General features: G+C 40.2%; 1 protein-coding gene across 1 annotated transcript; it reads left to right on the plus strand.

Moving 5' to 3' along the window:
• The first annotated feature begins 13,263 nt into the window (after positions 1-13,263).
• Positions 13,264-14,632, plus strand: wfdc2 (WAP four-disulfide core domain 2). Its single transcript, XM_069660633.1, has 4 exons — positions 13,264-13,363; positions 13,466-13,609; positions 13,746-13,883; positions 14,000-14,632. Exons 1-4 carry the CDS (start codon positions 13,267-13,269, stop codon positions 14,131-14,133), a joined length of 513 nt encoding a protein of 170 aa, XP_069516734.1. The 5' UTR covers positions 13,264-13,266; the 3' UTR covers positions 14,134-14,632.
• The last annotated feature ends 730 nt before the right edge of the window (positions 14,633-15,362 follow it).

The raw sequence follows: 15,362 nt of genomic DNA on the forward strand, positions 1-15,362 counted from the left end.
TTAGGGCCTGGATCAGGGGTTCCCAAACTTTTAATTGTCAAAGATATTGATTGTTTATCAAAAGATAACATTTTATCCAAAGACGCTGCTGCATAGACTTTGTTTTGTTGAAGTAGGTGTTTTCTTTATCCATCCTTTGAATTCAACCTTTATTTTGAAGATCCTAATCAGGATGTCCCGGCAAAATGTAGGCTGCAAAACAAAAAAGCAAAAATGCATCATCATGTAATTAGACCCTGTGGATTAATAAAGCTAAAAACACTTCCTGCATGCACATTCAAACCTCGGCAGATGATTCAGAACGCAGCAGCGCGACTGGTCTTCAATCAACCAAAAACAGTCACTCCACTGTTCATATCCCTCCACTGGCTCCCAGTCGCCGCTTGCATCAAATTCAAAATCCAGTTGCTCACTTACAAAACAGCAACTAAAAACAGCTCCTGCCTACCTGAACGCCCTCATCCAGGTCTATACTCCCTCCCACCCACTATGCTCTACCAATGAAAGGCGCCTGGTACTCCCATCACAGCTAGGCCCTAAGCCGCTAACTAGACACTTCCCCCGGTGGTGGAATGATGATGATGATGATGATGACTATATTGACCTTGTTGATGTTGTTCCAATGACTATAAAGATGGTCGCCATGTTTCCCGTAGGCGCTGCCATCTTGCAATGGTGACGTCATTTGGAGCCAGAGTCTGCGCAGTAGAGATTGGCAGGTGGCGCCGCCGTAACCACTTCCGCTAACCAAAACGCACACTTAAATTACAGAAAAAACAGCAAAGATCCCGCACATCGGCGTGTTAAACAGCAGAATAGCTTCGTATTTGTCAACAGAGCTGTCAATCATCCTTTTTACAGCAGCAAATAACTAATTAAAAACACATTTAATTTAAACACTTGGACGTAAATCAGAATGATAGGATCTAACTGTAATGACAGAAACCATGTTTGAGAAAAATGTATTGTGTGTTTTGATTTTATATTTTGACTCATGTCCCATCTGTTAACATGGAGGAGGCGGGCTTTATGACCTATACTGCAGCCAGTCAGCAGGGGGCGATAGAGATGTTTTGGCTTCACTCTTAGGGAGCTGTCATGTCGTCCATCTTTTTGTACAGTCTATGGGTTGTTCCCTCCTGTCTTGACCGTTGCTTGTGTTGTATTAACTCTCAGATGTACATTGCTTTGGACAAAAGCGTCTGCTAAATTAAATTGTAACAATTGTAACAATGTGTTGTAACCAAAAGACAAAATACAGCGACATATGATCAGAAGGAAATACTGCCAGTTGGGCAATGATAACATTCAGTTGTAGAAAGTCACAGAAAGTGGGGGGAAAAAATACTATAATCAAACCATTCCTCACTTTTGTGACTTTATTTTAACCTTTTTTAAGCAGCATGGTGTGAGATCAGGGCATAGCGAGTCTTAGCTGCTAAATTTAGAGAAAACCATAAAAAATCATAGAAATTACAGAATAAAACTCCAAAGACACAACTGACGGTGACAGGTTAGTAGAAAGTGCAAAAGTTAATAAAAAAACAAACAAACAAGATATTTCTCATATCTCTGAGGGCCCTCTTAAGGCCCTAATAAACCGCCAGGGAAGGTAACACAGACCATAGCTCGGAACACACGTCCCTAAACATGATGACACATGATGATGATGTTGTGTAGGTTGAGGAGCAGAGGAAGCATGAAAATGATGAGGACAGAGACGATGATGATCAGATGGTCGAGCATCCTGAACTCCGTCCTCCATCCTCACCTCCTCTGTTTGTCGGGCTGCAAAATAAAGCAGCGGCAGAATAAATGTTTTTAATTCACTTTTAAAGCCGTCTGTGTCTGGCAGTTTGTCGGGCCCGCGGGCGAAACATCAGCGACTTGGTGAGGAAGAATGATTGCTGCTGATCATGCAGTATGCCGGCTGCTGATGACTTTATTGGAACAGATCAAGTTATGGGTGATTAATTTAGACACTGAATCAATGTGTGTTGTTGACTTCATCGGGACCCCGCTGACCTCAGAGGCTTTCATTTGGTTGGCTAGCGTTATGGGACACAAGTAAAAGGCTTCCTGCTTTAAAAATGGGTGATTATTGATGTTACTCTCGACATTCTTACTTTTTTTGTCTTATTTCAGTTAGCCGGTAGGTATCAGCTGTTTTAACCCAACTCAACTTTTTCAACTCAACTTTATTTACACAGTACCTTTCATACAAACATGCAGCCCAAGGTGCCGCACAAGGGAAAAAACAGAAAATAAGAACAAAAATTGCCAACCATAGATTACATTTAGCAAGATTAGAAAAACACAGTAAAGACAGTAACATGTTAGAATCTGTGTGCCCTAACTCTTTCCTCATGATGATTATAATGTGCAATTGAGCAGCCACCTGGATATAAAAAAACACTGATAAAGTAGATCTTCAGTTCTCAAGCCGGAGTCTGATCCTGCACTGTTTTCTCTCTGCTGCCTGATGGAGGTGCAGGAGGAGGAAGAGGAGGAGAAAAGGAGGGAGGGGCCAGGAGAGGAGAAATGAGGTTGAGCTCTGATGAGGATGAATAGTGAGGAGAGGAAGAGGAGGAGGGGTGGGGTAACGAGGAAGGGGGTGAGGACTGGGAGGAGGGGAGAAAAAGGGGGGAAAATAGAGAGATTGGGAGGGAGAGAAAGGGTGCTGTGAGGGGTCTAACTCTGGCATAAAAGTAAATTCAAATGCATTATTCATGGCTCTCTGTGTCAAAATATCATTTACGTGTGCTGTGTTGACTCATGGCTCGTAAAATGAGAAGGACATGAAAAGAAAGAAGGGATGGAGGAAATAAACAACTCAGGAGGCTTTCTCTATTCTTGGCCCAGGAAAATAAAAAAGGAGCCCTATAGTGCTCTCTCCTCCAACTTATTAGGCATCAATTATTTATTGTACTCTCTGTTTACTATTCTTTATCTGTGTAATAAGCAGCCGCAGCAGTCAGAGAAAGTCTCAAATCCGTCTTCAAAGTTTGCAGGTTTGAAAGGGTCTGCAGTGTATCTCACAAAGGGAAAAAAATCCCCCTCTTGTTATTGACCTTAAAACGGAACGCACCACGCCTTTATGAGGGTGACAATTTCCAAATCAACCCCAGTTCTCCTGTCAATAAATCTTTGAGTCTTCAGTTGCCTGCTGAAAATCTGGGCCAAGATAACCAGCTGTTTGCAAGCTTTGTTTTTTTCATTTTAATTCTTTTTTTGTATTCTCTGTATAATGAGTTCTGCCACTACTGTACCAGCAGACTCCTGTCTCTCTGTTTGGGACCATCGGCTTCATACAGTACGTACACTGACACCACAGCAGCCCCTACAGGCGGACGGAGGTACTACTACTGTCATCAGCCTCTATTGGGCTTAATTACAGTAATAGTGAATTCCAAACGGGGGGTGGAGACTGTGAAAGGGTGTGCAAGATAAATGTGAAGGGTCATGAGTTGATGAACAGGGTATTAAAACCTTTAGACTGCACACGTTAGACTGTAAACGTAGTTGTTTTTTTAACTAAATTATCATGCCTATCTAAAAATTTCAAAATAAAAGATGCTCACTGCCAAAAAGCATTTTGTGTTTGACCTGGTTATAACCTACATACACATGCAAAAAGTGACTTTGGGTCACAAGTAGATGTTGCTTCATTTTAAGGGGTTAAATGGTAAATGGTTGGCACAGAATGTTTTCAAAGCTGCCACAGCTTGACTTTTTTAAGAGTCAGGATACAAATGATTGAGGTTAAAGTCAAAGAAGTAAAAAGGAAATTTGATCATAACTGTGTTAGGATGACGCCAGATTGGAAGAGCTCAACACAGCCAGAGCTATGATGTATTTTTTTTATTTAATTTTATTTAATTTCTTTATTGTTTTCCTGTTTTACTTTGAAAAACACTGTTAAGGGATATCCTGCCTCTGCAGTGGAATTCAGAGAAGGACCCATGAGGAAGGTTTAGTGTTTAAAAAAGTGTACAGTATATTTTAAGGTAAATACATTCTATTGGTATTTATTTTTTTTCACTGTCATAGTCACACTGATATGGCTGTATGTCTTGTTAAAGACAGATGTTACTTGATGATGTACACCTGCAATCCTTGTCAAAAACAAATACAAAGTTGGTCACATGAGAAAAAAAAAACTGGGCTATATTTTGATGACAGTTTTTTTTTAAATAATAATGTTGTAAAGAAATGCAAACATGTAAAAAGAACCAATGCAATCTTTCATCAGAGGGCATAAAACATGTTGTGTTTGCAAAAAAATAGATGTTGGTCAGTTTTTCTTCTTCCCTCACCACTGTATTAGTATGCATAAGTCTCTGTGTGTATATACGTATATTTATATGTGTGTGTGGGTGTGTGCGTGTGCTTGGTGAGGGTGGGGGCACGTATGACCTGCTCCACTTTTATTTTGATTTATAAGGCCGGTGGAGAGCATCATCACAGAATCGCTTCATCTTCTCTCCTTTATTACACTACATTTGTTTTCATTTTACTCCCAAGGCCTGGCTGAATACATTACACGTTTCCCATGGGGCCGCGGGGGCCAGCTCCTCCACCACGGGGAGACAATGGGGATGACGGGGGGAGGGATTTCTGAGCATGCTTCATCATTAGAGGCATTAGCATTATTTTGACTTCAAAACACCATCACAGGATTATCATTATTCTCGGCATTAGAGGGATAAGTAGACACATTTGTGGGAGCATCGGTCAAGCGTAGTGGTCGGAATAACGGATGTAATAATTGTTTGAGCCAGTGGGTGATAATTAGAGCCATAAAAGTGTCCGGAGGGACTTTTTTAATCCTACAGTTGCAATGAAAAAATAACAATAAGACTCCCTCTTACACCTCAACGAGCAACCATCCATTCCAGCAGGAGAACTGATGCAGGTTTCACGTAGAGCCCATATTTGGTGATGTAGATGAGACCCTCATTTCGGGGCCCTCACTACCCTCCAAAGGGCCTGACAGTCATTCCTGACATTTTTTGATGCCTGAGGCTGAAATGAGACACAAAATCTGATTCAGTCCCCGGAAGATAACTAAGAGTAGAACATTACGCTGCAGATAATATGGCAATTGAGTTTAGCATACAGAGGTCAAAGGCAGGTTAATGCACAATGTAATACATGATTGACTACTGGAGCCCAGGGGGGAGGGGCACTGTGGTCAAGGGGTTGCAGTGAGACTTGTTTTAGGTCAGACTGGGGAAAAATATGAGCATGAGGTGGGAAATTATTCCCATTTATCATGTTTGTCAGATGACTTTGGCTGGAGAGATTTCTGCGCTGTGCTATAATTCATTTCTGAGCAGGGACAGTGATGTTTTGCATTCATAAATAAGGCTGTTTTCTCACATGCTCAAAGAATAATTTGCTTTAATATTTGCTGTTAGAACTTAAAGGTGCAAAAAAATGGGTAGATGTTGAATTTTAAAGAGCCAGTCGTGCTAAAAAAGTGCAGTCAATTATTAATACATGCTGACACGTCTTCATTTTCCTTTATGTCAGCCATTTTTTCCTCTTCTTGGTTCCATTATGCAAGAAAATCAGTTTACTATTGTTCATCCTCATCTTCTATCTACCAGAATGTCTTTGGTGATAATAAAAAATGAGCCCGTAAAAATGAGGCAGATTTCCTTTTTTTATAAACTCTCAGCATTTCCCACAATCCCAGCTGTCATCACACCTGCTCCAACTTTCACTTAGAGCCACGCTGAACCCACATTCTCATTCACATGTCCAGCTTCCGCAGCCGGCAGTGAAACTGATAGCATCTACATCATTTCAAGGACATACAATAACAGCCACTAGCCCAGCCTTGTTACATGAATACATAGAGGAAAGGTTTCCAGCAACATTATTCCATGATTGAATTCCCAAGGACAAGAGGTAGAGGGGGAAAAAAGGGAAAATAGGGAAATGGAAAGGGAGGAGAGGGAGCAGGCGGAGGTGTTTCTGCAGTTTGGTGAAGCAACATAAAACATAAAAAAGGCAAAATTAAAAAAATACTTTTTATTTATGTGTTCTGAGAATATTCAAATGCATGAACAGACACCGTGTAAGATGTCAGAAAGGTCAGATTGTGTGTGATAGTAAATCAGAATAACAGCAAATAACAGACATTAAAACGCTCACAGCTGAGCCCTCATTGGCTGCTGAGCTCGCTGTCAGCAGTGCAGTTGGACATGTAAATTGCATGGCCTCAGCACTTCTGGGGGTAAAATTACTCCTCCCTGCTCACTGCACCCTGTATAATAACCCCCAGGATTCCCCCTGTTTGAGAGTGTGGGGGATAGCTGTCAATCAAATCAAAGCCAGACAGAATACATTTACATAGTTACACTACATTGCAACATCTGAAGAGACAGATTTCACTATGAGATCAGATTTTGACCCTAAAAAGTATTTCAGTTAAACTTATTTATCATCAGACTAATAATAAACCATGTCTGTTGTTAGGTTGATTTCAGCTATATTGTATTGTAGAAGTAATTTCACTGAAGTAGTAACATTCAGACTGGAGGAAGACAGAAAAAATAGGTCCAGGCTGCAGAGATCTTCAAGTGGAGACACCCACCCAGTGGTTATCGGTGGTACTGCTTCTCGAGCAGAGCACGTCGCTGATCTTGCACTGGTCTCTAAAGACATTATGGTTGATCTGCAAACAGCTGAGTTAGCGGAATTAACACATACAAGCATTTTAGAGCTAAAAACGCTTTTATGTGTTGTGTTTATTTAAAGAATCCTGCTTATAACTTTATTTATTTTGGGTTTGACTCACCCCAAATTCTGAGGTACTTATAAGTACTCTCAGTAAGTGGTCTTAATTCTTGAACTACAGCACAATTGAGAGCGAAATAACATGAACATGAGTAAAATTAATCTGACCTTTGATTTAGATTTTAAAGTGAGAGGATTCGGGGCACGTTCAGGATCATCAGGAGGTTTGTTTCCATCTGTGTGCAGCACAGAAGCTAACAAAAAAAAGCAGCTACACTATGTTTAAATCCGACTCCAGGTTTTTACCAGTTCCTACATTTCTTATAGGACTGAGCAGGATAAAAAAATTTTAGGTGGACAAAGAAAAAGTATTGTGGCCCTGTTATTGAAGGATTTATAAACTAGCTGCAGCCCTTTAAAATCTATTGTAATAGTAGCCTGTAAAAAGATTACAGAAGGAGGAGTGCTGTGCTCACTTCTCCTGGTTCTCTTAGTACTATAGCAGCTATATTCAGAATGAGCTCATGTCGATTTTGTGTGTGTAAGTGTTTATGACAAGAAAAACACACTGACAAGAGGCCTCATGTCCACACAGGTAAATCTTTCTATGATTTTTAGATGATAAAATCCTGACTAAGTTATCAATCAATCAAATTCAATCAAATTTTATTTGTATAGCGCCAAATCATAACCAGAGTTATCTCAAGACACTTTAGTGTTATTGCCTCAATGTGACTGCTGAGGCTCCGATTTCAGTCTATTAAAACACACATTTTCTTACTTGGTAGCCCTGGAATGGAGCTGAGAAATAACTTTCATTCTTTCCTCCTTGCTGCCAAATGCAGTGACCTCTTCACAGATTAGATTACATACAAATCATGGTAATCTACACTGTTAGGGATTAAATTTCCCAAATTTTAAAAAGCACTTTTCATTAGCTATCTCTCAACCCACTACATTGTTAAAAAACTGCATGCATGTTAATGCATCAATAATTCTACTCTGATAAAGACTATGTTACAAAGTATAACACATGGGGGCATTGACAGAAAGCAGTAAAATGCATATACAGCAGGCCTTTCCAGGATTTATGTCCCTGCAAAGTTGCACTTTACCGTAGTCATGAAAACTGTTTGGACGACCCTCTCTTACATTATCCTGTAGACTTAACCATTGTTTCATAATGACACACATTGTGTTGTTTTAGCTGGTTCACCATGACACAGCACAGAGGTCTGGCACCACCTTATCAGGATCAGAGGACTGCATCAGATAGTCCAGTCTGCGGGAGCTTAATACCTGAAATCTTATACCTCAGGCTGCTTATTTAATTGTGCAGACTGTCTCATTAACTTACCACTGTCATGGCTTATGGACTCAGTGTTGTTTTCATGCTTTCATGGGCAAAAGTCAGATTTTATCTACAGCAGACAGAAGAATAAAGAATGAGAAGCAACAACAGACACATAAACTTCTGTCTGTAGCTAAACATAATGAGAGCAGTGAGGGCCAAGGAAATGTTACTGGACAGTACAGTACAAAAATATTGATCTTATAATAGAATAATAGAAGAATAAAAAGCCTATTTAATTACAGATATTAGTGCAACAAATGTTAACTAGGAGTGTTACAGTCCTACAGTGAGAACAAAACATGGGCACGAAAAATGAGAATGAGAGGGAATTAAATGGTAAGAAGGGAGGATGAGAGGAAGGCAAGGATAAAAGAAAAGGCAGTTTATGAAACAGTTGAACTCCCAGGAAAAATAACACTAAGCCTTTAAAGCTGATTTATAAGAGAACATAAACAGCTTATGAAACTCTCTGCTCACTTTATTTCATATCATGACAGACCAGCTCTCTTATATAAGTCTGTAACCTTCTCCCTCCTTTTCAAAACAGTAAGGATATTCTGACTATAATTTAATTATTCTTTTACAAACATGGTCCTGTTTTGACAAGCCTTATGCAGACATCAGGAACCTTCTCAAATATAATACTTACTATGAGCATACATTGTGTTTTTTTTAGCTGTGTAGTAAGAACTCAGTTAACACCCTGACAGTGTTTTGTTGTTGTGAGTTTGAAGTATAAGTGAGACAATGAATAAACCATCTTCTTATTGAACCCCTCACCTGTAACCCCTGATTATACCAATAGATGGCAGTGAAGGTCAGACCGAATCAATGCTGCATGCTGCTGATGGTTGTTTGGAAAGAAAAATAACCCAGTTCTGCTATCATGACGGTCAGTGTCCAGGAGAGCAGAAGTACTGCAGGACGACCTGCAGGACATGTGTTTGTTTGCTTTTAATGCAACGACATAGAAAATGTATTGAGTGGTTACTTTTTATATTGTCAGCTTCACAGTAGCACACTTTGGTACATATGAGCAGAAGTTTGCACAAAACTTCACTCCTTTGGAGAGGAAGTAAGTTACAGTTGTGTATATAGTTAACTACACGTGCCATACGCCTGTACTTTAAAGATATAATCTCGAAGTTCTCCGTTTCGTTGTGTTTGGCAGCACCTAATGGCAATAAAAAGCAATTAAATTCTGAGCATTAAATTTGTTTGTTTTTCTTCGGATTTTCACTTATTTTTGAAGTTGTATCTTTAGTCATCAATCTTTCCTTTGTTTGTTCAGCCATAGTAGATTACTGTCTACTTGCAACACTTGCAGAGACTGGAAAAGCAGGCGCTTAGCTCCGCCTACCCTCTCTGGCAGACCAATCCCTGCTGGGTGATCGAAAACGCGTCACTAACTGGGCGCCACTTGTGATTTTTTTCCGCAAATGTCGCCACAGACACCCAGTCCATAATAATACTATATACTGCTAATGCAAAGGCAGTCATCAGTGGGCCATAGGCTCAATCACCATTGTATTAACTCATTCAGTGATAGATAGTGACTTAACAGACATTTATGGACATGAAAATCTTTGAGAGTATTATTTTAAGGTTACTTTAATGCCGTCATGCGATGCTCAGGTGCAGTAGGCAGTGTGAGGCAGCCCTTAGCCCCATGCCCTTGGTTCACACCATGTTATTGTTATATATTTTAAAACCTGATCACAGGCTCAACTCCCGGTCTGTGATTATTCGGTGCTGTCCCCTCCCCACATTTCCTGTCTCTCCTCATCTAATAAAGGCAAAAAGCAAAGAAATGATGATTTAAAAAATTACACATTTAGCTGCTATTATTGCTAATCCATTACTTTATCTAGTCGTCAAACATCACATGTATTTCTGAGATATTTTTATTGTTTTTAAACATTTAAAACGCATTTCATTGTTTTTTATTTTCCATTGTTCTTTAAGCTATAAATGCTGAGTAACTTGCCTGAAGGACTACAAAAATCTAATCTAAGACTTACTTAAAAGCATAAAACATCTGCCATATTGAAAATACGCACTTTCCAAATATAAGGATAAGAAGAATATAAGACGGAGCATTTGACAAATTATTTATTATCTTATTGGAACTATATGAGTAAAAAAGGGAGAGGAAAAAATGTGGAAGGAAGATGCAAAGTGGGTATTTTTGTAAATGCAGTTAACCAGTTTTATATAAAAGTTTTAGACTATTTCAGCTTGATAATTTCTTCTGTTTAATTCATTGATGGGACTTCTTATCATAATATGTTTTTTAGCTGTCTGAACGTGGCTCTCTCAATTTGCTGCTTCTCCTGATCAGTGACAGCAAGCGAAGAAAGCACATAAAGATCCCTGTCCTCAGCTTGTTCATAAACCTGAGCTGGCCACTAGCCCATCAAAGGTTCAGATAGGGAGAGTCTAGATTTTAAGTTCAGCACAGAGTGTAAAAGATTTAAGTAATTACATTGATTTCCTTGTTCCACAATGAGATTTCACTTGCTCATTGAGGTACTAGTGTAGCTTACATCAAGTTTCAAACCAAATTAGGCCTGCTGCTAAACCACATGTTTAACCAGTTTGACATCATTGATTCAGATTTTTAAAACTGATGACAATACTTCTTTCACAAGATTATCAACATTTAATTAGATTATCGCTAATTTCATGTAGTGTGATTTTGATGTTTCTAAGACAGAGAGCACATGCAAGTCGTCATGAGACTGTACCCAAAGTTCGTCAGGACTTCAGGTCTTTTGATTCCAGCTAAAATAAAAGTTTAATTTGGGTTATAAAATAAATAAGTAAATGTAAGTGAAATCATTTTAAGTAAGAGTACTATCTAAAGTCTTTATCAGCACTATTCATTTATAAACACACAGTTGGGTTACGTTATAAAAAAAGACAGCCAATAATAGGTCAGATTTGTTTAAACACTTATCCTGTGTTGTGGATGGTGTCATCTCAAACATTCTCTTGTCTGGGATCACGTCCGTTTTCGGTGTCTGCGCCTCTTCCAGGAGCACTCAACATCCGGGCACAACACAGGACACATTTTTCTCCAGACCAAATCAACTAGGCTGCCATAGGTTGGCACTTGTCCCTTCCAATCAGGCACTTGCAGGTTCTGTGCTTCACTTGCTGATTTGGTTCATGCACCTGCACTCCAAGGTATTTTTGTAGCTAGCCAAGGGGTTGCGGATCATTAACTTAGATGTCAACTGGTATACCTGCAGCAGGGCCATTTGGTGCCCTAGGCAAGTTTAGAATTTGGCGCCCTCACTGCAAATGGTAAAATATGTTTTTTTCCTGTCAAACAATTAAATGCTTTATATTGCATGCCAGTGTGCAACACAGTTATCCAGAAGAGACTTGATTATTAATTAATCAAGCTTACTACAATGTGTTGAGATATGAGGACATTGTGGGGCCTTAGACCCAGTAGGAGGGTCTGGGAGATTCTCCTCAGGAATCTTTTCATACAAAGCTCTATTTTGATGCATGATTTTATGCAATCTTTATTTACATTGAAAGTAATCATTGAAAATTTTTAAATGTGTAGGCCTCCCTTAACTGCTATCATGTAACATGTGATGACTAGAACTGGAAAAATGTGAATTTCACAAATTACCATAGCTTACTGTAGTATTAAAAGGGTCTTTCTTCATTCATAGACACTCACAATAGACTTTTTAAGATAGTTTCTTTCTCATTCCATCACATGCTGCCGCCTCTCTTCCCCTCCCTTTCTATTATATGCTGTATGTCCTTCTGTCTGTCTGTCCGTCTGTATCACATGTGTGATTAGACGAGTAAGTCGAGCTAATTAAACAATAGAACATACTTTATACATTTGACAAAATAACATCTCTTACCCTCCCCTCTATAAAAAGATCAAGTTTGAGTTTCTCCAACTGGACCTGAACGCATCTCTCCTCTCCTCTCTTGTAACTGCCAGGAAGTGTGCACTGAGTGAGTGGTCGAGAAAGTAAGAGAGAGAGAGAGAGAGAGTGGCAGAGTGACGGTAAATGCAGGGGAGCAGAGAGAAAGGTTAGGAGTGAGGGTGTCAGTCTTGCAGTTGGCTTGAATTTAACATCGGCGCTTTATTAAAATGTTTGAGGCTAAAGCCATTGCACCCCAGAATGTGGCGACCTAGGCAACCGCCTATATCACCTATGCCTTGAGCCAGCCCTGACCTGCAGTGATGGGTATGATACACTTACAGATTCTTTTAATTCAAAAAAAATATTCAGAACAGGATTTATTCATATTTATAGTAGCCTAATTTGAGCACATTGAAATATTGCTTTCCTGCATGCTTACAATGTATATTGATAACGTGTTGACTGCTTCAACACAGAGAACGGGGAAGAGGCTACATGATATGTTACACCAACACAAAAAAAAAGACATGCCCGCACCTGAGCTTCTAAGGTCTTTGATAATTTAGCCCCGGCCATATCGCAATTGTAAATTACTGTTTACTAGCAACCCTTGAAGAGACCGGAAAAGCAGCCGCTTAGCTCCGCCTACCCTCTCTGGCAGACCAACCACTGCTGGTTGATGGAAAACGCTTCACTGACTGGGCGCCGCTTGTAATTTTTTCAGCGAATGTCGCCACAGACACCCAGTCCATAATAATACTATATACTGCAAATGCAATTCATCAGTGGGCCATGGGCTCAATCACCATTGTGTTACCTCATTTGGCGATAGATAGTGACTTAACAGACATTTATTTACATGAAAATCTTTGAGATTTTATCTTGAAGGTTACTTTAATGCCTTCATGCGATCCTTGAAATATACATTTTAAGTATCCTAATCTACATTTAGAAAGGCAAGAACTGTAGAATAACCTGACTTTATGTTATTGTGACGCAGTCAGTACATTGTTGGTAGGGTGCCATTTATAGTCTTTAAGAGACTGGCAGAAAAATACAAACTTACACAACTTAAAAAAAATAATGTACTGGGGGGGAGTCAGTCTTTATGGTCTAAACAAAGTCAGATCCTATCAAACAGCTGAGAGATAGGAGTGTAACCCTTCAGGCACAGGGACCCAGCAGCCTGTGCTGCTCAGCCTGCAGGTTGTGTTCTGGATGTTTGTCCAAACAGGAGAACATTCTTGTCTGCAAGAAGTTAACATGGAGAAACACTGCTGGGCGGTTTGTGCACTTATTCTAACACTTAGTGTGTTTGTGCACATAGTGTTTGCTGCAGAAGCTGATGGCAATGTGACAGGTATGTTTGCTTTCATCAGATGTATTGTTTATTATCAAACACCTTTGTTAACCTGACTGATTTGTCTTCTTTTCTACTCCACTACTTCTCTCTCCCTCTCAGTGACTCTTCCTAAAGCAGGCCACTGTCCTCGTCTCCTGAACGTTGTCCCATCACATAAGGGCTGTGAGTGTGATGAAGACTGTCCTGCAGACCACAAATGCTGTGTCTTTGACTGTGGAGCCGTCTGCGTCCCTCCTGCTTTCAGTACGAGCCACACTGTTTTTACAAGTGGACAGCTGATAAATCTTTGGTTAAATCTTCATACACACTAAAGTGATTAAAATGGACAGTCAACAGACAGTCAACTCTCTGTATGTATTAACTTCTTTTGTCTCTTCAGCCAAGCCCGGAGCGTGTCCTCGCAGGCAGTGGGGTGCAGGCCTGTGTGCTGAGTTTTGCGCTAATGACAGTGACTGCCCCAATGAAGAGAAGTGCTGCCACAATGGATGTGGGCATCAGTGCATAGCACCATACACAGGTAAGATCTAGACGAATTCCCCCCCCCCGCCCCCCATTACCTCAGCAGCTTCTGTGAGATGACCTGATTGTGCATGAGTTTATTGTAACTCTATTTCTTTACCTTTGGCGTGTCAGTGAAGCGGGGTCGCTGTGCTCCGCCCCAGGGGACCCCCATGTGTGCCGAGTACTGCTACCATGACGGTCAGTGTCCAGGAGAGCAGAAGTGCTGCAGGACGACCTGCGGCCACGCCTGCAGCGAGCCCTGCTGATTGTGCAGACAGCAACATGTGTTTGGTTTCTTTTAATGCAACAACACAGGAAATGTATTGAGTGGTTTATATTGTCAGCTTCATAGTAGCACTCTTTGGTACATTTGAGCAGAAGTTTGCACAAAACTTTACTCCTTTGGAGAGGAAGTAATTATGTGTTTATATAGTTAAATAAACGTGCCATACGCCTGTACTTTAAGTACAAAAATCTGCACATAAAATACTTTTAAAGTAGTAAGTCTTTATGTTATTGTGACACAGTCAGTAGATTGTTGGTAGGGTGCCATGTATAGTCTGTGAAGGACTTGCAGAACCGGTGTGTTTGCATTTAACCTGATGTAAACTTATTCTTAATCTAACCTTGATGCCAATAACCTTTGGCGGAGTAACAGTATCTCTGTACTGTTCTAGTTTAGTGTTCATGGATGAAACATATACTCTACTTAGAAATGTGTTGCTATTGTTTGTGTTTCAACCAATAAAAATGTTTCTAAGCCTAGATGTGCGATGTGTATTTAGCACCTTGCTGGTTATAGGGCTTGAGTTTCACAGGTCTCTTTTATGGGCGTTTTAGGCGAGAGCTCGGCTGAAAAAACAAATGAAATATGCCAAGAATGAAAAGTGCTTACTGGCAGAAAACATGAGCATTTCAAAAAGTGGACAAGAACATCTCGTACCCGCAGATTTTAACACTGTTGCACCACAAACTCGCATATCTTCAAATGCAGGTTTGAAGATATGCGAGTGCTTTTTGTACAAACAGCCAAATAGCATTTTTTGTTACTTGTCTTGCTAATCACAAACACGTGCTGCATAAAGTGAAGGCTTTGTCAGTAAGAAGCCACTTTTTGTAGCATCCTTGAAATTCAGAGCCTGAAGGCAGAGGCTGCACAGCTCTGCTCTCTGGTTGTGTTTGTCTACTTGCTTAGAGAGATAACATCGTTTGCAGCTGACCAGAGATCCACCTCACTTATGTGGAATGCTGCTATTTCCTTTGTTTTTGTTCCACGCTGTTGCCAAACGTGTAGGGTTGAGAATCGCTGACCGGCCAAATACAGAGACGTCTGTGTTTGTTCTTCATGAGTCTGCCAGAAGAGGGGCCAAGTTTGTTTACACAAAAATGTGGGCACCCAGTGGGAAGTAATAGAGCTCCAGCCGCACTGCAGTTTATCACTGTGGACCTTCTTTCACGGCAGTAATTGGAATAAATTTACAAAAAGAGATGTTTA

Source organism: Semicossyphus pulcher, unplaced genomic scaffold, assembly GCF_022749685.1.
Source record: "Semicossyphus pulcher isolate SPU_LCO1_2020_fin unplaced genomic scaffold, fSemPul1.0.p SCAF_13, whole genome shotgun sequence".
Classification (NCBI taxonomy): Eukaryota; Metazoa; Chordata; class Actinopteri; order Labriformes; family Labridae; genus Semicossyphus; species Semicossyphus pulcher.

Bases quoted from the DNA above. Each gene is read 5' to 3' on its own strand.
- wfdc2 (XM_069660633.1), top strand. From the start codon at position 13,267: ATGGAGAAACACTGCTGGGCGGTTTGTGCACTTATTCTAACACTTAGT. The intron at 13,610-13,745 runs GTACGAGCCACA...TTGTCTCTTCAG, and splicing joins CTGCGTCCCTCCTGCTTTCA to CCAAGCCCGGAGCGTGTCCT. The intron at 13,884-13,999 runs GTAAGATCTAGA...TTGGCGTGTCAG, and splicing joins GTGCATAGCACCATACACAG to TGAAGCGGGGTCGCTGTGCT.